A 23,442-nucleotide genomic window follows, 5' to 3' on the forward strand; every position below is an offset into this window, starting at 1 on the left:
CCACTACGATTTTATCGCATTACACATACACACTTCAAGGTTGTACTGGTTCATGGGGTGTGACGGTGCTTGTATAAATATTGTGGTGTGCAGGTGATGACACGTGGACTGAAGTAACTTTTGCACGCAAAAAAAACTCTCCATTCGCGGATTTTTAGTTCGCAAAATTTGATGACAGTATTCGCGATTGCATACTGCATTAGTAAACTGTGCCAGATTAACTTTCGTGCCTTTGTCAGCAATGCCTCACGGGATGAGAACTTGCACTAAATGTGTTGTGTGTCTTGTATCGCGATCGTGGGGTCTCAGCTGAAGTGAGGGGAGGAAGCTAGTCAGAAAAAAAGATGAATTCAACTCAGCAAGTGCCGGTGTCGGATTGCGCCTTCCCCGTGGTGATCGTGCGTCTGCTCATCACCGTAATCACAACAGGTAAATATACAACTTCCAAATGGACAGTATAATTGAATGTTTCATTCTATTCATTTAATATTTTGTTGCACTGTGTTGTGATATATCGGTACTATTACACAATTTAAGTAAGAACATGGATGTTATGTATGTGTAGAGGGGAGGATTCATGTTGTGCACGCACAGCAGCTGGTGTCACACGGCGTGGCTTTGGGCGACTGCCCCCGTGGGCGTCACTTTGTGTGTGTGTGGGGGGGGGGACCTTTGCTCGAGCGCCGCCGCTGCCACGGGGCTCGGGGCGGATCTCCGCGGTGGCCGCGTGGGCCGCGCCCGGAGTCTCGTGGCAGATTCCGCGGTGCCACGGCCGCAGCGGCATCGCGACTGGCGACCGCCGCCGCGGTGAGTACCGGACGAGCTTCTCGCGCCCTGCGCCGCGATGTCGCTTCGCTCGCATCACTCAGAGGGCGCATCAGCCTCCTGTGCTCGTTACTCTTACAGGGGCTCCGTAGAATGCATTCGTATCTTTATTATCTCTTACACATTTCAAGAAACAGCAACTTTATACTATCCAGAATAAAGTGTTTTTGTTGTTGTCAGATCGCGTAAAGATAAATGTGTTGTTAAACCCAATAAAAACTGTTTTATGGATTATATTGGTCGCGAAAGCCAACTCGTGTTAAACGAACGTGATACTCTATTCGACACGCCTCTGGTGAGCTCAACGTACTGCAGCGTATTCTGTTCACAATGTGAAGACATGTCGCTCGATGCATCTTAAGAAATAGACGTGTAATTGCGTCAATTACTATTTCGTTCGCATAAGATAGCATTTGCTCTTGACACAGGTTTCGTAACGGCATTGATTCAACTCATTGTTGTCCACAGTATTTTTTCTCGAAACTTCGTTATGTAATAACTCCTCCTCCTACCCGTGAAGATGTTGCGTTTGAGTGGCAACGCAGTCGCAGCAAGACTCTAGCACTCAGCGCAGTCGTTTGCCTCTTAACTGAGATTCTTAAATATGTTATTGTTAGTTTTAACGTTGTATCAGAAACACTTGATCCGCGCTCTCCAGGTGCCTGGGTGAAAAGTTGGCTATAAGTTGTGCCCGATCCTGGCCAGCTGCCTCCTCTAGCGAGCGCAGTCGTCAAGGTGAGCGCTGCAGTGGCGACTGCTGCGCGAGAGCCGAGCGGGCCGGCAGCACGAGGCCACCGACTCGCCACAAAGGACAACTATCATCATTTTTATTAGAAAATATCACAAATGTACGAGACTCCCCGGCATAACACGCGACATGCGATCATGAAAAACAGCGCGTAAGTCGAATCGCGCTGTACGGAGACGACGTTCCCCATAGACGTGGACCTTATAAGGGGTGCGTTACCTAAGAAAACGAAGTACTGTATTCAGTAATTGCTTTATTTTAACCCTGGATTTACAAAATACATATACATTTAACGCTTTATATTATTAACTTTTCAAAAATTACTTAGGATTTTAATCAATAATAATACAGAAATTAAGTCTGAGAATATTACTCATTACAAAGATTATTACAAAATGAGATTGCTACGCCCAGCCCGTGGGTATTTGGCACGACCATGATGCAGTGACATTTGAGTTCACCTGCGAAATATTTGTTATGATTTAGAATTTGTATAATTAAAAACGACGTTATGTTTAGAAAATGTCAAATCTGCTTTGAGCGCGTAACTGTGAAACGCAAATCGTAAGAGTCAAGTATGTTCCTAAAGGGGGAACTGCGTCACTGCGAATTCGCGTCTATGGGGGACGTTACGCGAGGGTCACCTGAACTGGAATTGGAAGAAAAACATCAAATTCTGAAGATGAAATATGGTCCTCATCCCTCCCGCAAGGCATTGATATATCCTCATTTTAAACCTGCAACGTGGTTGCTAAAAGCGAACAATGTAACAGGTATTGGGCCACACATCAAAGTTATGAAAAGGTACTGTAGCTGCAAATTATTTGTTAAGGCTATACGGGGGATTTTGTCTTTGATTGGATCACGCAGCAGCAGCAACATCGCCCGCTACTGTGACAACTTGGCAAGACCCTCTTTAAAAAGAGTCTCGGGACTCAGCGAGGCTTTCTTCGGTAAAAAAAAAAATCACGAAAATAAATTAAACTTGTTTGAGCAGCCAGTTGCTTTGACTTGAAAACACAACTGGAGTTTGTCGAATCAGAGCTAGCTCATGACCAATACTATCGAATCTAATAAAACTTTAAATAAACACACACAACATAAACTCTATATTTAAAAGTACCCAAGTTCACTGCAGCACAACCTGCTGCGTAGATACCACTAAGTAGAGAAATGCTGCTGCATTACTGTTGTGTTTTACTGTTGTGTGTTACTGTTGTGCGTTACTGTTGTGCGTTACTGTTGTGCGTTGTGGCGGCTTGTCTCGAGTGGGGTCTCTTGTGTTTCAATTTGCCACGTCGTGGCCACTTAGCTGAAATAAAGAAGTGACCAAGTCGCTGAGATTAATAATAAATAATCATGCACGAGTGGAGGAATGAAGTTGACTCGAATGATATCCTGATTTCTAATCTGAGTAACAAATTAAGATTTAACCGGTTTTCAATCATAGCAAGAAGACTGTCTCAGCCCGGTCCTCGATTTGATTTTTCGCTTAAATGTGTGAATTCCAGAACTGAACACAAGGCACAATAAGGGTGCTCCTCAAGCTGGTGTTGGAGAGAAGCAGTACGGTAGGAACGTCATCTTTCAGGGCCTGTTCCCTCAAACAACGTGATGCATGGCTTCTTTTAAGAATTCCGGATGTACATTTTGTAATCTCCTGACACAATGCTGATTGATGGGAATAGTGGATTGTCATAAGTACGAGACGATTATAAGGCAAATGTATGGAGGGATATGGAGCCACGGAGTAAACTGAATGGAAAAGTTGTGGTTACTGAGTCGCATGCCTTGCTTAACACGCTCGGGACTGTGTTCAGCAACATCCTTGACATGTTTATGGTGTTGCTAACTAGTTATGTATTCATATTCTTTGGGTGTTTTGGTAAAGTCACGTAGATAGAAAAAAATAATAACAATAAAATATGTATGCCTTGCTGTGGAGAATCGTTTGCAGCAGACCATACTTTCCCACCTGATGATGGATGCTTGTGTTGCGCCCTGAACGTCGTGATTTATTTTATTTTATACCTATGTGACTTTACCGAGAGAACCAAATAGTATGGATTCCTGCAGTTACGAAAGCTTAAAATCAAGATCTATTTTTATCATTTTATTGTCATTATTTTCTCTACCTACGTGACTTTACCGAAAGACCCAAAGAGTATGGATTCCTGCAGTCACGAAAGCTTGAAGTCAAGATCTAGTTATGTATTATTACAGAGTAACAATGCGTGGTGTTTATGCTCCGAAGGGTGGGAGATAAAAATGATATTGTAACAAAGTCAAAGATATCGTTTCTGCTCCAGTGAACAGTGAGGTGGTGCTCGGCTCTGAACCAGTGGTGGAAATTCCACATTCCTATGGCAACCACTGTTGACTTTGTAAGAATGATGGGCTGAGTCAACCCTAAAGTGGAATTTGAAATTACAAGCTGCACATGTATTTAAGTTATATCATTTAGTATTTGACAATCTCACAAACACAGCCCAATGTAACTTCACTGCTGGATTAAGGCTTCGCCACACCTTTCACATATAAAACATATACGTATTTTAGTCCATCAGTTTATTGGATTTCCAGACTAATATCAAGCAGCATTTGTTGAAAATGCAAACTTGGGTCCAGTTTTGAATTTTTCTTAAACAAATGCTGCTGTGTTACCAGATGTGATTGGTAAGAGCACTCCATCCAAACTCTGGGGCACCGTTCAATGCAACACAAACTCATTATGCCTTGCCGTGGAGAATTGTGGGTAAACCAAAATATGAGCAGAATTCCACTTTTAAATAATCTCGATTGAAAACTCATTTCTTTTGAACTGCTTTTTGTGTCTAGTTTGTTGTCCTCCTGCACATATGATCATCAGGGTTTGCTCTTGTTGTATATGTCGGGTTATGAAAAATTGATAAAAATAATAAAAATTAAATGAAGATTTAAAAAATGCGTAAGTCTAGGAAATATGCTCATTTATGTAAATATGCGCATGAATTATGCTAATCATGGAGCTGATCTTTTTAGTTCATGCGAATGTTTGCGATTATGCTAATGTGGGCAGTTATGATAATTAGGCTTAGCTTCGTTGTCCAGGATCGTATTTATCAATTGGGATACTGCAATTATTCTTGCTTAAACATTAATTGATTATATCTTAGTGTGTTTATGTTATGTTAGGTCTCCAAATTCATATCTCAACGCAGGATACAGTTCTTATAAATAAGATTGTTATGCATGAACTTAGGAAAGAAACACTCAAACACTTCTGTTTTAAGCAATTTTAATTCTAAACAAAAACATGACACTCTAATATGCGAACTCTCATGCTTGGAATTATCCACGGTACCATCGGGGATTACGTTGTTTCACTTTGGCAACCGCACATATAATTAATTCCACCGCGTAACGCGAGCTTAGACGGTGATGGAGAGTCTTTAAAACAGGCATGCGATGATAGTCATACGAAAGGCAATAAAAGCAAATTATACCCCAAGGGCGAAAGTATACGTCAATAGATTCATCGGCAAGATTATATATTTAACGAAATGTCTTGGAACAATGGTGTGCGACGGCGTGCGTGCCCTCTTATGGGAGATTATTGTCTCTGGCTAAGTTTTAATTAATTAGTGGGCAATGTTCTATGACAAAGAAACAGGTTTAACACGATATTCTCTCTCTGTGAGCGTGTAGACTCGTGACGAAGGTTTCATAAGTTTACTTCGTCTCGATGAATCTATTGGTAATTTATGCGATTAGAAAAAAAAACAAAAAACGACTAATGTACTTATAAAACAACGTATTCTTATCACTCGATGAGCCGCGATGCCTTCACGGCCAGCTGATGGTTCCTGCACTTTTATAATTAGTCTTCTTTGATCAATTCTTCGCGTACAGCAGACGCCGAGGTTGGGCATTCCATGTACCAAAATGTAGTTTGTTACCTGCGGAGCGGTGAGCGTGTGAGGGTGGGCGTCATACAAACGGCTTCGTTGCTCCCTGTCTCGCTCGGGGCGCCGTCGGCAGCTGTTTGTCCGCTGCTGGATGACAAGTCGGCGCGACGCTCGCCGTCGTGGTGCGCGATGATCCCGTCGTCAGATAGCGCGCGCAGCTCGTCAGCTGCGCAGGTTCCTCACTCTTGTCTTGGTTCCCAGCTGGTGCTGGTCGGTGTGTGTGTCTGTGTTAAACACACGGCGCTCTCGCTGGCACTGACACTCTTGCTGACGGGCGGCTGGTCAGGCTCGTTCCACTGCTCCGCGCTCTCTGGCGATGGACGATGCTCTCGTTCGTTGCTTGATCGACGTTGGGCGCTTTCCGCTATTTCACGCGGATGATGCTAGAATTTCTCGTCAGCTTATCTCGAACTGCAGTGGCTCTTGTGAGTCGGTGCCCAGAGCAGAATGATTTCGAGCGATACTTCTTCTGATGGCGCTTCTTCTGTGTCGGTGGTGATGATTGTCCGGCGCTGTTGCTGGCGCTCACTCACAAAGGTTGTGAATTGTATTCGCACACCTCTTAAACAACTGTCAAAGCTTAGTACTATACCACTTGTCGCAATCCTTGACTTTGCGAGCGAACACATCAGGGTAAATGTAGCATACAACTTTCAGCGATACTCTTGTCGACTCATGCCGAACCCCGCACTCAACCACGCATCGTCACTTCTCTCTGCGAGACATGACACCCATGGTATGACGGTGCCTGCTCCCTTGCGACGGCACTGCAAGCCTGAGCAAGGCTGAAACAAGACTGACGATTTGTGAGTCGTGTTCGTACTTAGAATTGTATATTCCCTCCCCTCTCTCTGTTCACAAAAGCCCAACTTTGCTTTGATATCGCTTGCTCTGGGGAGCGGGAGTGGTATGTGTGTCCGTGTGTGTGTGTGTTCTGATTTATTGGAAGTTATTCAAACGAAGCAGCTGTCCCAGATTGTCCGTTCAGCCTCTGCAATAATTAACCTGGAAGGAGGGGGGGGGGTCCTTTCTCGTGGTGGGTGTTACTCTTTGTCTCACACAAGCTTTCAAGTTTCCGTTTGGAAGTTAAAATTAAACTCACTTTACCTCTTATAGTTTTGATTGTAAGTGATTCAAGGTATGTTATAGCCGGGTTCACAGTATTTCCATCGAGATTTGATTTTTATGGGGAGATGTTCTTTGCTTGTTTGTGCAAATCTTGCTACCCATGCTGCGGGAAGACAAAGGCGGTTGGGAGGCTCTTTTCCTATGGAGTACATTACATAATTAATAAATGAGGAGTAATGATCCACTGATGTAGATTGTAGCCTGGTTTTTAATTGGAGCGAGTTTGAGGTGTACTTACGATAATGTTCACTTAATCTCGGTCGCTAAGTTTTGGATTTTTTTTATTTAGCTAAACTCGCCCACAAAACCCGTATGTTCGCTTTTCGCCACCCTGCTTGTGGGTACAGCTTTTGAAGCCCGTGTGACAACGCCCCTTCTTCCTCTCCTTTGTACGGGGGGGGGGTCCTTTAAGTATCTTTGATGGTTCATCTCCTACCCTCTGGCCTCGAGTGTGAAAGGCAGCTGTGGTGAGGGTGGGTACTACAACCTGTGTTTGCGCTCCAAGTTACCCCGCGATTAAAAAAATATCATATTTTTGGCATAATTATTCTTAATATGAATTTTGGAAAAAGGGTCACATATACAACACTCTTTACGGAGCGAAAGAAGTTCAACATACATGTGTAGGGAACGAAATAGAGACACGTTCAAGATGTACACATTAGAACAGGTTGTAATAATTCAGAGCAGGTGGCCGAAGGTGTGACATGCGGAGGAGAGGAGAGCACCGTCGAATTAATGGCGGGGAGAGAAAGATGGAAAAGGGGAGCGAGGCCGCCCGTCGGGGCGCTGGCCTGGGGCGAAGTGGACAGAGAGGGGAGCGGAGTGGTGAGGCCACGCTGGTGCTGAACCCATCGCAGAGCTGTGGACATCTACGCCTATGCAAATAAAGACTTACCCTCATCTTCATGGACGTCTCTAAGGAGCTTCTTTACACATGCATAGAGTACACGATATGTTTCATTTTATTACCATGTCATCAATCCTGCTAACAACAGAACGTGTTATCTGCACACAGGTTGAACGCCTGGACAGATCTGCAGCTGCAATGAAGCTGAAAAGAAACGTAGCGACACTGCTTTTAGGACTGCTGCTGTTGCTGTTGTCCGTCGGGTTCACCATATACCATGAGGTCCGTGTTCATTCGAGGATTTATCACATGCGTATATTTGGGGTTTTTAAATATATCAACAAACTGACATAAAATAGATATAGGTTAGATACTATAGACGTGCTCTATGGCATGCTATTTATTGCTATGTGTGATATTTTGGGTTGGACGCTGCCGCTGCTGCTGTGAATGAGCAGCGAGGGGATGATCATGATCATTCTGATGGCTGCGATCCAGACGGCGGGGGAAGTCGTGGAGAATGACGCCCGGCAGCGGGCTGCCCACGGGTGTAGAGAGGAGGAGGAGGTCTCGAGTCGTGGGGAGTTGCCCGTGAGCTGTGGTTCGGGGTCGGGGAGGGAGAGGCGCTGATCTCTCCGCTCTGGGCCTGTTGGCGATGGGAAAGCCGTTGGAGGGAGCGGAGGGCAGCAGGGATGGTTCTAGAATGCACTTGTGGACATTTTGGTGGAATGCTCTTATCAGCCTGGATGACTCCAGCATTATAACGATGTTGCATGTTAGTTTACTTACACGCAGAAATTTGCACGTATTCCGCGCTGTCGTGGTGGATTTGTGGCTAATGGCATCGTTTTAATTTCATTAAAATAACTCTGCGAGTCCATATTTTGGTTGTTTTGTTCTTATGCACTTAACAGACCCGACTGTTCACTACCGCACTCAGAATACTGTACCTCGATTATACTGGAGATGTTTTGGCAGAAACGTTTTTCTTTAAGTGTCTCCATGATCACTTTCCAGGAAGTTATTGAGAGGATCGAGGCACTCACCATGGTGCAACGGAGCCGCGTGACACTCAATGCCTCTGCCACCGAGAGGGCGACGGGTTCCGCGGAAACAACAAGTGCAGCGACGACGGCGGCGGCGGAAAAAATCACGGATTTCTCCTTCGTGACAGCCGCAAACAACAGCGTTGTCGCTGTTGTAAATCCCCAAGCGACGTACAGCATCGGGAGCACGGTGAACGTGGTGGTGCAGATGCACGATGCCGCCAACAGAAGGAAGCGCTCCGGGGGCGACTTCATCCTGGCCAGGATGTACAACGAGCGGCTGCGCGCCGCCTCTGCGGGCGAGGTGGCGGACCACGGGGACGGCTCCTACGGCGTGGCTCTGCGCCTGCTGTGGGCCGGGGACAGCAAGCTGAGCCTCACGCTCGTGCACCCCGCTGAGGCGGTCGCGGTGCTGGACAGGGTCAGGGAGACAATCCCCAACAAAATCGTCTTCCTGGGCACGTTCGTCTCCGGCAAAGTGAAGAAAGTCACCAACTGCAACGTCCACCTCCGCACGGATAAAGAGGTGTGCGATTTGACCGACCCGGCAACCGGAGAGCCGTGGAGTTGTGAAAAGCCGGCGAATATGTCTTGCTCGGCACTGCAGAATTTTAGGTCTTACAACAGACAAAGAAGTTACGTCTCGAAGCAAGAAGAGGCACTCTTTGCAAGGTATAACGCGAGTGAAAACAACGAGCCACTTTCCAGACGACAAGTGTGCGCAGCTGCAGAGCAGCAGGAGGTCATTGTGACCCTGGCTTGGTAATCGTTTTGCAGCATTACTCTTCTGATTGTCTACTGCTCTAATAGGCAGTATTTATTTAAATTAGGATGAAATATAAATAAAATAGCTTGTTTTGTGGAAGGGAGGATGCGAGACATTGATGTTCTGGCCAATTGTGCTGAACGTGAGTGAACGAGTGCGGCAGAGACGGCGCTGCTGCCTCCAACGCTTCGATGTTTTATTGAAGTCGTTTGCCTGGACCACCCCTTGGGAGGGCATGTCTCTGACATGCGTGCACGGTCAATTTGTTAATTCAGTGGATCACAAATGATTAAAAAAACATTCCAGTAAAGTAACCGAAACGTGAAAGAAACTAAACATCAGATAAGTTGTTTGGTCTAATTATAACAATATTTTTATGTTTAGCATGGAGTACGGTATCGGTTTTACATTTCACATAGCTTACCTGGGAGCTGATTTTTCTTAAATATGAAGTGGTTAGGCTTAATCACATATGGCTGTAGAAACCAAGGATATGGAGAGAGTAACAGATTTGGTGTATTTTACGTAGAATAACGTACACAATGTAATGCATATAAGACACACGATTGCGTAAATATTTGATAGACTCGTGTTAAGAGATGGACGATCGAGTCGGAGCAATGTCTGTTTCTTCTGTCCAGGTCAGGGCTGGATTTTAACAAAGCAACCTTGAAACCAAACTTCTGTCGTCTGAATGTAGTTGCACGAGTTGGACAAAATTTTAGGATAAGCAGTACGTTTAGGACAATCTGTACGTTCAGAATAGAATGGAACGGAAAACATTGTGAATTCATATTCTTGGTTCTTTCGGTAAAGTCAGGTAGAAGGGAAACAATAAAATAATAAAAATATAAAACAATACAATTCTCACGACGTTTCGACTGCAACACAAGCAATCATCATCAAGTGTTGCTTGTGTTGCAGTCGAAACGTCGTGAGAATTTTATTGTTTTATATTTTTATTATTTTATTGTTTCCCTTCTACGTGACTTTACCGAAACAACCAAGAATATGTATCCCTGCAGTCACGAAAGCTTTAAATCAAAATTGCGAATTAAATCGGAGAGACGCTTTTGGAAGGTGGGACGCATTGTGCAGGGTGGATGAGTGCAGTCACGTGGGCAATGGGCGTTCAAATGTTAGCGACCAAGTGGAAGACCGAGAGCCAGATGATGTCGATTAACTAAACAATTTATTTTATTTGACCAGGTAAGGTCTACTGAGCTACATAGCTCTTTTTCAGAAGCGACCTGGCCACAAATGAGAGCTCAACCACGGGGAGAACATGCAAACTTCAAAGATACAGGTGTTAGGGTCGGGATGGAACCCACGCCCTCCTGTATGCGGGCGAGGTAGTTAACAACTCCTCGCCACTGTGGTAAAGCAGACAGCGGAGGTTGTGTCGACTGCATTCTGAGTGTACAGATGCGTAATTGTATCAATGCGTGGGTCCATATGCAGGCTTATGTGAGCTGTGTTCTAATAGAATATCCAGGGTTTAACATTGACCACAAGTATTCTCTGGTACCACACAATGCGAAATCGTCATGTATAGTTTACAAAATTTGAAAGCTATACTTGTAAAAAATATTGCATTGTGAGCATATTAAATACTTGAGTAATTATTAACAACCTTTTTATTTTTATTACAGGGGTCGACTATATGTGCCATTAAATGTAAATTACACAGTGACAACTCACCCGCCGAACAGTGAGTGCTTTCTCAAACATATTTCCACTGTCGTTTGCGATGCTGCCACCGCGGTGTAGCGGCCATCGCACTGGACTCGCAATTCAGATGTAGCCGGTTCGACCTCCCAGTGCGGCAGTTAAAACGGTGGCAAGTTTCTTAAATCCCCCGCGCCACTCTCCACCCAGCGGTGTGAATGGGTTCACCACAGCCGGCCTTATCGGCAGGTCTCATCTGGCGGGGACGAGACATCTTGCCCGCATGGAAAATGAGGACAAATACGCTCCAGAGGGCCTCGAAGAGCTCCCGCATAGAGTCCCTTCTGCCAGCGAGCGGTTGCACGCCTGCAACTTCGCCACTTTCTCGGTCGTGTAAAAAGGCAGTGATCACCAACTCTAATGGCTGTGTAGAATATATCGACGGTATTGTCTTACTGAGTTCATCATTGGGCCCACAATTTCCACCGTTTTTCATGTCCAAAATAATTGGATCGCATAGTATTATGGGTAATATAGTATGGTATATACAATGAAAAAATGGCAGAGATAAGTAAAGTACTCTAGTGATAAATCAAATATAACAAGACAGACTTTATATGCGTGATTCAATTATATAACGTACTACGCGGAGCCCTGGGGGTATGTGGCAATGTTCCAGGCGGTACATGACGTAATTTATGAATGTGTTCAATTATATCATACATGAGTCATTGGTGAATGATCATGTATGAACCTGCCAAAATAAAATAACGAGGATAAAATGTAAATCCATACAGTAACCTAGAAAGATATGAGACCTTTATAAACTCATTGATCATAAACAATGCGGTTTCCAAGAGTGCAGAGCATCCATTCATTGTTTTTATTCGCTTGCAGTTACGAGCTAGTTCGGGATACCTCACAAAACGAACAATTGGTTCAAATATTTATTTTGATTTGAAGCTTTCGTGACTGCAGGAATCCATACTATTTGCTTCTTTCGGTAAAGTCACGTAGGTTTGAATCTTTCTACCTTCGTGACTTTACCGAAAGAACCAAAGAGTATAAAATAATGATGTTCATTATTCTTGCATTTTATTTGGTGGGTCAGGCAAGGGGGTACTCTGTTGAAACTAAATTCAACAGTGGGTACAGTAGCAAAGAAAGGTTGACTCACTGCTGTCGATCAGTATCACCCATGATCAATCCACTGCTGGATGAAGGCCTCCCCAAATGACTGCCACTTCTCGATCGTGTGATGGAACAATTCATCCAGCACCTGCACAATAACCGATGTCGTTGTTCCATTGGTGGCCATCCCCTCGAGTTCCATCCACTCGCTGCCACGCCACCATTCTTGCCCATCGTCCATTATCCTTTCTCATTCTCCTCGCCGTGACGCGGCCTTCCCAAGTACTCTCATTTATCTTCATAGTCTGGATGATGTCATTAATCTGCGTGCGTTCTAATTCCTGTGCTCCTCTTTCTTTCTCTCCATGTAATTTCAAGCGTGCTACTCTCCATGCGACTTTGTGCTCTTTTCAGTATTTGTTCTGTACGGTAGTACGCAACGACTAAAACCATTCTTCTTTACGCAAGTTACTATTATTCATGATCAAGTGAACATTGCGTGCATACACAGTATTATATTCACTCGTCTGATTTTCACCATGATTGATATTTGACGTTTTCATTCTGATGAACTCCAGACACGGCAGAACAGAAGTTGCCGCCCTGCACAGCGGGACTGGGTAATCCCAGCCCCAGCGGATTCTTCTGGAACGGTGCGTGGAACTCGAGCTACTGTGCCATGCGGCGCTTTGACACTCCACAGCAAGTGACCGAGTGCCTGAAGGAGAAGCATATCTACTTCCTCGGCGACTCCACCATCCGCCAGTGGTGGGAATACCTCGTTAGTTTCACCAAAGGTCAGCAGCACGACACGCTTCTTGGGAATTTTTTGTTTTCACGTTCATAATCTTGGTTATATTTGTCGAGTGACTTCCATCAAGGCGCTTGACATAGCTTACAAGTCGCGGACAAAAACGATGCACCCACGATCACATGCATGTGTAGTGATGCACTTCACGAACACTAGAATGGGAGGCACTGTTTATTGAGGCCCTCACAGGCACAGGGAATAACTACACTTGGTCAGGACAGCAACAGGCTGCCTGACCAACAACGCTGAAGATGACGACCATGACTTGCGTAGCTCCACAGGGTTCCACTCCAACAGCAACCCCGAGTTCTCCACGGGGTCCCCCTTTTATCTCCCAGCGCAGCCTTGCTTCCCTCTCGGCCACGCCCCCCTTCCAGAACCTACCAGAAGGTCTTATCTTATCTTAAAAAATTCTACCAGAAGGTCTCGGGCTTCCTCTCACGTACCCCCTCTGTCACCTTATCCCCGCATCCTCTTCCTCCCGCCCATTCCCTCCCCTGCTGGCCGACCGGGCTGCGACAGCAGCAGGTCCCCCTTTTTTCCAGAAACCCGCGCTACCCTCCGTAGTGATCCATTCCATGTCACTGCACATGTAACGTCCTATTACAATCCCACGGAAAGATGTTATCTCAGCGGTGGCACTATGGCTCGCATACTGCGCTTTTAAGGGATCCTGGCCACCTGAGTTAGATTCCCAGCCGCTGCTCACATTTGAGGTGATATCTGACCCAGTCCTGGGTGACCCCTCCACCCACCCAGCCACCCTCATCATTCTACACTGGCACTGAGGTCAAACAGCCCCGATGACCAACATGGCATGAGGAACCTTCCATTCCTTTACATATACAGTATCTGTAAGTGATCTGCAACTAATAATAGTACACGTGGCAATTGCACTGGGCATGTGTACGACACGGACCATTTAAAGTAAAGGACTGTAGAATATGCTGTCCCTGACGTAATTAAATACGAGAAGTGCCATCAAGTTGGGCAAATTGCCCCATTGACCCAATACTGAGCTGCATGCATACCTGTTAGCAGCAATGCGCACAGTATTTCACGATGGAATTAATTTCAAGCAACCTTCACGTTGCAGCCATGTTCATTATCATTTACACTTGAATCATGTAATTTCCCGTTTATCTTTTGTCTAGAAAACTTACACCTTAAACACATGCGAATAGGCAGATACATGTGCAAAGATGACTGGAAAAGACTTATGAAAAGATGGCATGTTCAGTAAAACATCCTCTTACAATTTCTTGTGAAGCTGTAGATTGGAGATTATTCTCAGATGTATTTCTCTTCCTCCATCATCCTTCCTGCATAAGCCATCATATAGGTTTGTGCAATATTTAATTATTTATAAAATATTTATTGGGCTGTTTACTTTCTCTCTTCATGCGTTTATATTCTTAAAATTAATTTTGCAGTTTTAAAACATCGTATTATATCTCACAAAATCTAACGTTGTGAATGTGTACCATGCTATGTGTAAACAATCTGAGACACGGTGTGTTCTTTTTTACAACTGGCGCTTACTCGCTTTTTCTGCTTTTCAGGTTTCAAATATTTTGACGTTCACAAACATGGCAAACAGCAGCCAAAAATCGCTTTTGATGATAAAAATAAAATTATCCTGCAGTGGAACTGCCACGGATACCCATTCATAACACAGTCTCTAACCTTCTCGAGAGACGTGCAATACATCGCGAAGCAGCTGGACGACATAACTGGAGGCAAGAACACCGTAATCGGACTGTCTCTTGGAGCCCACTTCACAGCTTTCCCTCTGGCGGTGTTCGAGAGAAGGATGAGGAACATCGCTGCCTCAGTGGAGAAGCTGCTGAGCCAGAGTCCAGACACTAAAGTCATCGTGAAGCTGGCCAACACGAGAGATGTTGGCACCGTGCAGTTATTTAATAACTGGAACACGTACAGGCTTGTACAAATTACACTCGATGTGTTCAAACATCTAAATGTGGCATTTGTCGACGCGTGGGAAATGACGGCTGTTGTCAACTCCCTCAGCATACACCCCACGACAGGCATTGTAAAAGAACAGTTGAATGTGTTCTTATCATTTGTTTGTTAGTTTTTACGTGGCTCGCTTAAGTCATACCACTATTCAACTGAACTATTACACGTTTGAACATCTGCGGGCATTGTACGTTTTTGCTCACTTATGGATTGACGCTCTTCTCCAAACGAGGCAGTGTTTTAATAAGTGCAGCGACGTGAATGGGAGTGTCACTGCAGTGAAGCGACATGAATGGGAGTGTCACTGCAGTGCAGCGACATGAATGGGAGTGTCACTGCAGTGCAGCGACGTGAATGGGAGTGTCACTGCAGTGCAGCGACATGAATGGGAGTGTCACTGCAGTGCAGCGACGTGAATGGGAGTGTCACTGCGGTGTAGCGACGTGAATGGGAGTGTCACTGCAGTGTAGCGACGTGAATGGGAGTGTCACTGCGGTGTAGCGACGTGAATGGGAGTGTCACTGCAGTGCAGCGACGTGAATGGGAGTGTCACTGCGGTGTAGCGACATGAATGGGAGTGTCACTGCAGTGCAGCGACGTGAATGGGAGTGTCACTGCGGTGTAGCGACGTGAATGGGAGTGTCACTGCAGTGCAGCGACGTGAATGGGAGTGTCACTGCGGTGTAGCGACGTGAATGGGAGTGTCACTGCAGTGCAGCGACATGAATGGGAGTGTCACTGCAGTGCAGCGACGTGAATGGGAGTGTCACTGCGGTGTAGCGACGTGAATGGGAGTGTCACTGCAGTGCAGCGACGTGAATGGGAGTGTCACTGCAGTGTAGCGACGTGAATGGGAGTGTCACTGCGGTGTAGCGACGTGAATGGGAGTGTCACTGCGGTGTAGCGACGTGAATGGGAGTGTCACTGCGGTGTAGCGACATGAATGGGAGTGTCACTGCAGTGTAGCGACATGAATGAGAGTGTCACTGCAGTGCAGCGACGTGAATGGGAGTGTCACTGCAGTGTAGCGACGTGAATGGGAGTGTCACTGCAGTGCAGCGACGTGAATGGGAGTGTCACTGCGGTGTAGCGACGTGAATGGGAGTGTCACTGCAGTGCAGCGATGTGAATGGGAGTGTCACTGCGGTGTAGCGACGTGAATGGGAGTGTCACTGCAGTGCAGCGACGTGAATGGGAGTGTCACTGCGGTGTAGCGACGTGAATGGGAGTGTCACTGCAGTGCAGCGACATGAATGGGAGTGTCACTGCAGTGCAGCGACGTGAATGGGAGTGTCGCTGCGGTGTAGCGACGTGAATGGGAGTGTCACTGCAGTGCAGCGACGTGAATGGGAGTGTCACTGCAGTGTAGCGACGTGAATGGGAGTGTCACTGCGGTGTAGCGACGTGAATGGGAGTGTCACTGCGGTGTAGCGACGTGAATGGGAGTGTCACTGCGGTGTAGCGACATGAATGGGAGTGTCACTGCAGTGTAGCGACATGAATGAGAGTGTCACTGCAGTGCAGCGACGTGAATGGGAGTGTCACTGCAGTGTAGCGACATGAATGAGAGTGTCACTGCAGTGCAGCGACATGAATGAGAGTGTCACTACAGTGCAGCGACGTGAATGGGAGTGTCACTGCAGTGTAGCAACATGAATGGGAGTGTCACTGCAGTGTAGCGACATGAATGGGAGTGTCACTGCAGTGCAGCGACATGAATGGGAGTGTCACTGCAATGCAGCGACGTGAATGGGAGTGTCACTGCAGTGCAGCGACATGAATGGGAGTGTCACTGCAGTGCAGCGACGTGAATGGGAGTGTCACTGCAGTGCAGCGACGTGAATGGGAGTGTCACTGCAGTGCAGCGACGTGAATGGGAGTGTCACTGCAGTGCAGCGACATGAATGGGAGTGTCACTGCAGTGCAGCACATGAATGGGAGTGTCACTGCAGTGCAGCGACGTGAATGGGAGTGGCACTGCAGTGCAGCGACATGAATGGGAGTGTCACTGCAGTGCAGCGACATGAATGGGAGTGTCACTGCAGTGCAGCGACATGAATGGGAGTGTCACTGCAGTGCAGCGACATGAATGGGAGTGTCACTGCAGTGTAGCGACATGAATGGGAGTGTCACTGCAGTGCAGCGACGTGAATGGGAGTGTCACTGCAGTGCAGCGACATGAATGGGAGTGTCACTGCAGTGCAGCGACATGAATGGGAGTGTCACTGCAGTGCAGCGACATGAATGGGAGTGGCACTGCAGTGCAGCGACATGAATGGGAGTGTCACTGCAGTGCAGCGACGTGAATGGGAGTGTCACTGCAGTGTAGCGACATGAATGGGAGTGTCACTGCAGTGCAGCGACATGAATGGGAGTGTCACTGCAGTGCAGCGACGTGAATGGGAGTGTCACTGCAGTGCAGCGACGTGAATGGGAGTGTCACTGCAGTGCAGCGACATGAATGGGAGTGTCACTGCAGTGTAGCGACGTGAATGGGAGTGTCACTGCAGTGCAGCGACATGAATGGGAGTGTCACTGCAGTGTAGCGACGTGAATGGGAGTGTCACTGCAGTGCAGCGACATGAATGGGAGTGTCACTGCAGTGTAGCGACGTGAATGGGAGTGTCACTGCAGTGTAGCGACGTGAATGGGAGTGTCACTGCAGTGTAGCGACATGAATGGGAGTGTCACTGCAGTGTAGCGACGTGAATGGGAGTGTCACTGCAGTGCAGCGACATGAATGGGAGTGTCACTGCAGTGTAGCGACGTGAATGGGAGTGTCACTGCAGTGTAGCGACGTGAATGGGAGTGTCACTGCAGTGCAGCGACATGAATGGGAGTGTCACTGCAGTGTAGCGACATGAATGGGAGTGTCACTGCAGTGTAGCGACATGAATGGGAGTGTCACTGCAGTGCAGCGACGTGAATGGGAGTGTCACTGCAGTGCAGCGACGTGAATAGTGAGTGTCACTGCAGTGTAGCGACATGAATGGGAGTGTCACTGCAGTGTAGCGACATGAATGGGAGTGTCACTGCAGTGCAGCGACGTGAATGGGAGTGTCACTGCAGTGCAGCGACGTGAATGGGAGTGTCACTGCAGTGTAGCGACGTGAATGGGAGTGTCACTGCAGTGTAGCGACATGAATGGGAGTGTCACTGCAGTGCAGCGACGTGAATGGGAGTGTCACTGCAGTGTAGCGACGTGAATGGGAGTGTCACTGCAGTTACATCGACGTGAATGGGAGTGTCACTGCAGTGTAGCGACGTGAATGGGAGTGTCACTGCAGTGTAGCGACATGAATGGGAGTGTCACTGCAGTGCAGCGACGTGAATGGGAGTGTCACTGCAGTGTAGCGACGTGAATGGGAGTGTCACTGCAGTGCAGCGACATGAATGGGAGTGTCACTGCAGTGTAGCGACGTGAATGGGAGTGTCACTGCAGTGCAGCGACATGAATGGGAGTGTCACTGCAGTGCAGCGACGTGAATGGGAGTGTCACTGCAGTGCAGCGACATGAATGGGAGTGTCACTGCAGTGTTGCGACGTGAATGGGAGTGTCACTGCAGTGCAGCGACATGAATGGGAGTGTCACTGCAGTGCAGCGACGTGAATGGGAGTGTCACTGCAGTGCAGCGACATGAATGGGAGTGTCACTGCAGTGCAGCGACGTGAATGGGAGTGTCACTGCAGTGCAGCGACATGAATGGGAGTGTCACTGCAGTGTAGCGACGTGAATGGGAGTGTCACTGCAGTGCAGCGACGTGAATGGGAGTGTCACTGCAGTGTAGCGACATGAATGGGAGTGTCACTGCAGTGTAGCGACATGAATGGGAGTGTCACTGCAGTGCAGCGACGTGAATGGGAGTGTCACTGCAGTGCAGCGACGTGAATGGGAGTGTCACTGCAGTGTAGCGACGTGAATGGGAGTGTCACTGCAGTGTAGCGACATGAATGGGAGTGTCACTGCAGTGCAGCGACGTGAATGGGAGTGTCACTGCAGTGTAGCGACGTGAATGGGAGTGTCACTGCAGTGCAGCGACGTGAATGGGAGTGTCACTGCAGTGTAGCGACGTGAATGGGAGTGTCACTGCAGTGTAGCGACATGAATGGGAGTGTCACTGCAGTGCAGCGACGTGAATGGGAGTGTCACTGCAGTGTAGCGACGTGAATGGGAGTGTCACTGCAGTGCAGCGACATGAATGGGAGTGTCACTGCAGTGTAGCGACGTGAATGGGAGTGTCACTGCAGTGCAGCGACATGAATGGGAGTGTCACTGCAGTGTAGCGACGTGAATGGGAGTGTCACTGCAGTGCAGCGACATGAATGGGAGTGTCACTGCAGTGTAGCGACGTGAATGGGAGTGTCACTGCAGTGCAGCGACATGAATGGGAGTGTCACTGCAGTGCAGCGACGTGAATGGGAGTGTCACTGCAGTGCAGCGACATGAATGGGAGTGTCACTGCAGTGCAGCGACGTGAATGGGAGTGTCACTGCAGTGCAGCGACATGAATGGGAGTGTCACTGCAGTGTAGCGACGTGAATGGGAGTGTCACTGCAGTGCAGCGACGTGAATGGGAGTGTCACTGCAGTGTAGCGACATGAATGGGAGTGTCACTGCAGTGCAGCGACGTGAATGGGAGTGTCACTGCAGTGCAGCGACGTGAATGGGAGTGTCACTGCAGTGTAGCGACATGAATGGGAGTGTCACTGCAGTGCAGCGACATGAATGGGAGTGTCACTGCAGTGCAGCGACATGAATGGGAGTGTCACTGCAGTGCAGCGACGTGAATGGGAGTGTCACTGCAGTGCAGCGACGTGAATGGGAGTGTCACTGCAGTGCAGCGACGTGAATGGGAGTGTCACTGCAGTGCAGCGACGTGAATGGGAGTGTCACTGCAGTGCAGCGACATGAATGGGAGTGTCACTGCAGTGTAGCGACAGTACCGAGGGAAGAGGGGTACCTGTACGCAGGGTGCTGTTCCTGGCTGGCCCTGGGTCACCTCGGGTCATTCGCCCCCACTCTCCACGTGCATCCCCTCCAACATTAGTAGTAGACTCCCTTGGCACACCACGGCCCTCACACGCACCGCCACTCAAACGCGACGTCTCCGCTCTCACGACCGCGCGCACCAATCACACGCGCGGGATGGGAGGTCAGGGGTCAAGGGGCAGTGACGTCGCTCGTACACGCGCGGCTGCCGTGGGCGGGTAATAGCGCTCGTTTAAAGGGCCGCGGGGGTGTCCGTGGGGTGTCCGCGGGGGTGTCCGTGGGGGCGGTGGGTGTCCGTCCGCACGCAGCACGCGAGCGCGCAGCCACCGGACGGAGCGTGCACCCGCGGAAGCACCGGCCACACTCGTGACGGCGAGCGCACACACACCCCACCACGCACTTTCCTCGCGCTCGTGAAAATCACACGAGGCTCTTTATCGATCGCTTACTATTTATTTCCGGCGCGTCTGCGAGATACTCTCACCCGGGTCAGCCTGGGTCAGCAGGGCAGGTCTAGGTTAGCCCCGGCCGTCTAAACCCGATTTCCCTCGCCTCCTTGAAATTAGCCTCCTTCCAATGTTACTTTAAATTCCCACTCTCCCTCACGTACTCACGGTTCACCTCGGATGTGTGGGGAGCTGCGGAGGGGTGAGGTTGCACGGAGTCCTCCTGGGGCCTGGCTAGGTGACTACCCCGATCTCCACTCGAGCAGAAGAGAGCCTCTTTCACTCTCCGTGCCCCTTTTATTGTCTTCTACATCACAGATAATTCGGCGCCGACCCGCCGGCCAATCAGGTCGCTGGGATTTCCCGCCGCGGGTCGTGGCTTTTCAGCTACGTCCGCGCCCCGGTTTGCTGCCGAGCGCCCGACCAATCAGAGGGACGGCCCCGTTTTCCCGCCGTTCGTGGCTCCGCCCCCCCCCCTGCCTGCCGACCCCGTGGGTGTGCTCGTGTTTCCTATCCGCGGTGGCTGCGTAGCCTCGTCGTGCGCGTGTTTGTGTTGGGGGTTGGTGAGGGGGTCGTAGGTGGGGCGCCCGCAGAGCGGCTTCGCGGCTGCGGCATCACAACTGCACCAGGGGCTCACGAGAGGGCAGGGTCCAGGTGCCACGGAGGTCGGGTCAGGGCATGATAGCCTGCGTGAACCCGCGAGAGCACGTGACCGGACGAGGGGGCACGTGGTGTGGACCGAGAGCCTCCACGAAGGATCTAAAAAGGGGCGTGGCCAGGGGCGGAGCCCGGTCACGTGACAAGCCCAGTCCCGACAGGGAGCGGGGGGGGGCTGTTCGACCCGGGCTTGAAGCCGCCTGCTTCGATCCTCGCACACGAGGGCCAGGCAGCGCGTTAGCTTTCCTGGTCCAACCACATCGTGGTTAGGAGCGATGGCCACCACCCTATGTAGTTAACCCATAATGTACAAAGTTAACCCGTGATGTACAAAGTTAGCCTCGGAGCATTGCGCCTTTATCTGTTATGTTAGCCGGTTCGAGTTTTGTTAGTAAATAAACCAGGGGCGGTTTCTTCATTAGGGCGATTGGGCGACGCACCACCAATGTCATTGAACCACAGAGTCACGCTAGCCGTCACTGCAGCCTTTGGATATAGTCCAATCAGCGTCATGTCACGTTCTGTGGAGTACCGCCTCTTTTTGGGCGATTTCACTCTGGCTGAGAATCGCCCCGAGTGGCCCCATAGAGTTACATTCAAAGATGTTTTTTTTCGACCGGGGGGCGCTCCAATGCATTCTCTATGGCTTCCGGGAGGGCTCGCCCTAACGTGCTTACGTCATCATACGTAAGCACGTTTCATCCAACAATATAATTTGTGGCCACCTAGTGGAATCTTTAATAAAATAAACTTGAGTGGTTTGTTTTAATAGTGAGTATAGAAACAAACAAGATGTATTGTAAGTCACTTTATTTTTCATTAATATTAAAGAAGTGAAGTTGCCTTTACATGCTTAAGCTGTTAATTTATCCATTGCATTGGTGGACCTTATCCTTATCAATCATCCAGACATTTGCCCCCCCTGAGAGATTTTGCAGGAGCCGCCACTGAAATAAACGTGTTGCCTCCAAGACTTGGTGTACGCCTATTTAGAACCCACTGCACAAGGATTATATTTTATAGTTTGGTATGGACCCAGTTCGTCTGCTGCGTGGATTAAAGTTTGTCTCAAAGACTTGCACTCACTTCAACAGCCATTCCGTGTCGTTAACATGTTGTGTAGCCCTCACTCTCCCCATTAAACCCTTCTCGAGAATGCGCGTGTGTGGTGAACAGACGTGTTTATGAGTGTGTGGGTGTATGTTGAATGCAGGTGCACACATGCAAGTGCATGTGAGAAAATGTCGACACAAATATGTGCGTGTCATTTGCTGTGATGTTAGGGGTCTTATATCTAAGAAAACAGTCGGTAAAAGAGAAAAACCCCGTGTATAGACTGCATCCCTGGAACCCCCTTCTCCACTCCTCCTGTTCCCCCGACTCAGGTGAGACATAGGTGGTCCCATTGACCTCACCCCCCTCCTGCGGGTGGCAATGTAATATCTGAGAGTTGTGCGCACAGCCGGCCTCGTTCTGTTGGAGACCGCCGGACTGGTGTCCCGGATGATTGTGAAAGCAGCAGACCTGTGTGAAGGAGAGACTGGGGAGTGGGCGACTCGGGCAGTTCACCATTGACTGATGAGCAGGTGAATCATTACATGTGTAGTGGTTTAACGGGCCAAGGGGGGAAATTGCACACACGTGCGTGTGGGGTATAGTGGGGGCATATCTAGGCACGCAGCTGGCCGGATGAATGTGGCTGGAATGTGCTGCGTTAGTGAAAATAAAGTGACGACAGAAAAGCAAGAAGTTGTCCGTGTAAAAGTACAGCACTACACATGTAACAACCCTGCATCATCCTCCGACTGTGCCCGCTCCTTGACCTCGCATTCATGAAATTCACGACTTTCTGGAAGGGACAAACTCCCCCCCTTGAAGATAAAACATAACTATGTACCCATATCACTGACATTCCCTTTTCTAAATTAACTGGTTTTATGAAACCATCACGTCAAATGGTGTCTGTATTTTAATAAAAAATTCTAAGTTCTGCCTGTGTGGTATTGTTCAAAAGTGAAGTTACCCGAATATAATTATTGTAGATTCAAATACTGCGACGCAACGAGTAAAAAACGACTAAAACATTTCAACTTTACATGACCCACCAGAGGTGGAACCCTTAAAGGAAATTTAAAAGTTTCTGTTTTAGATTGCAGGTGCATGTGGAGGATGAAGGGAATGTTATTTGAAGACATGGTAACCAAATTTGGAAGTTGGGAATAAAATGTGATGAGCATTGTAAATATAATAGCAATGAGGTTGATAGGTAAGGCACGTGGTACAGCAACCCAGATATTGGGATACGTTTGAGCTATCCTTGGAGGTCAGGTGTTGACCCGCAACAGCTGAGAGGTGCAGTAAGAAATCAAATGCGAAGGCATTGATGTGTGCTTGGCTTGTTTTGTTTACGCATGAGCACTATCCCACCTCGCCAACAAGATACAAAATG

At 48.2% G+C, this 23,442-nt stretch overlaps 1 protein-coding gene across 3 annotated transcripts; it reads left to right on the top strand.

The window, feature by feature from the left end:
- Positions 1-670: 670 nt before the first annotated feature.
- LOC133344554 (NXPE family member 2-like) lies at positions 671-15,077 on the top strand. 3 transcript variants are annotated; one of them, XM_061554544.1, is made up of 7 exons: positions 671-807; positions 3,085-3,144; positions 7,667-7,780; positions 8,516-9,216; positions 10,963-11,021; positions 12,688-12,906; positions 14,483-15,077. In XM_061554544.1, exons 3-7 carry the CDS (start codon positions 7,697-7,699, stop codon positions 15,013-15,015), a joined length of 1,596 nt encoding a protein of 531 aa, XP_061410528.1. In that variant the 5' UTR covers positions 671-807; positions 3,085-3,144; positions 7,667-7,696; the 3' UTR covers positions 15,016-15,077. The 3 variants fall into 3 exon arrangements, with proteins under 3 accessions (XP_061410528.1, XP_061410530.1, XP_061410529.1); XM_061554546.1 differs by lacking the exon at positions 3,085-3,144 and having other exon boundaries at positions 719-807; XM_061554545.1 differs by lacking the exon at positions 671-807 and having other exon boundaries at positions 2,762-3,144.
- The last annotated feature ends 8,365 nt before the right edge of the window (positions 15,078-23,442 follow it).

Source organism: Lethenteron reissneri, chromosome 20 (genome assembly GCF_015708825.2).
Source record: "Lethenteron reissneri isolate LAM-NWPU_2019-01 chromosome 20, ASM1570882v1, whole genome shotgun sequence".
In the NCBI taxonomy this organism is placed as follows: Eukaryota; Metazoa; Chordata; class Hyperoartia; order Petromyzontiformes; family Petromyzontidae; genus Lethenteron; species Lethenteron reissneri.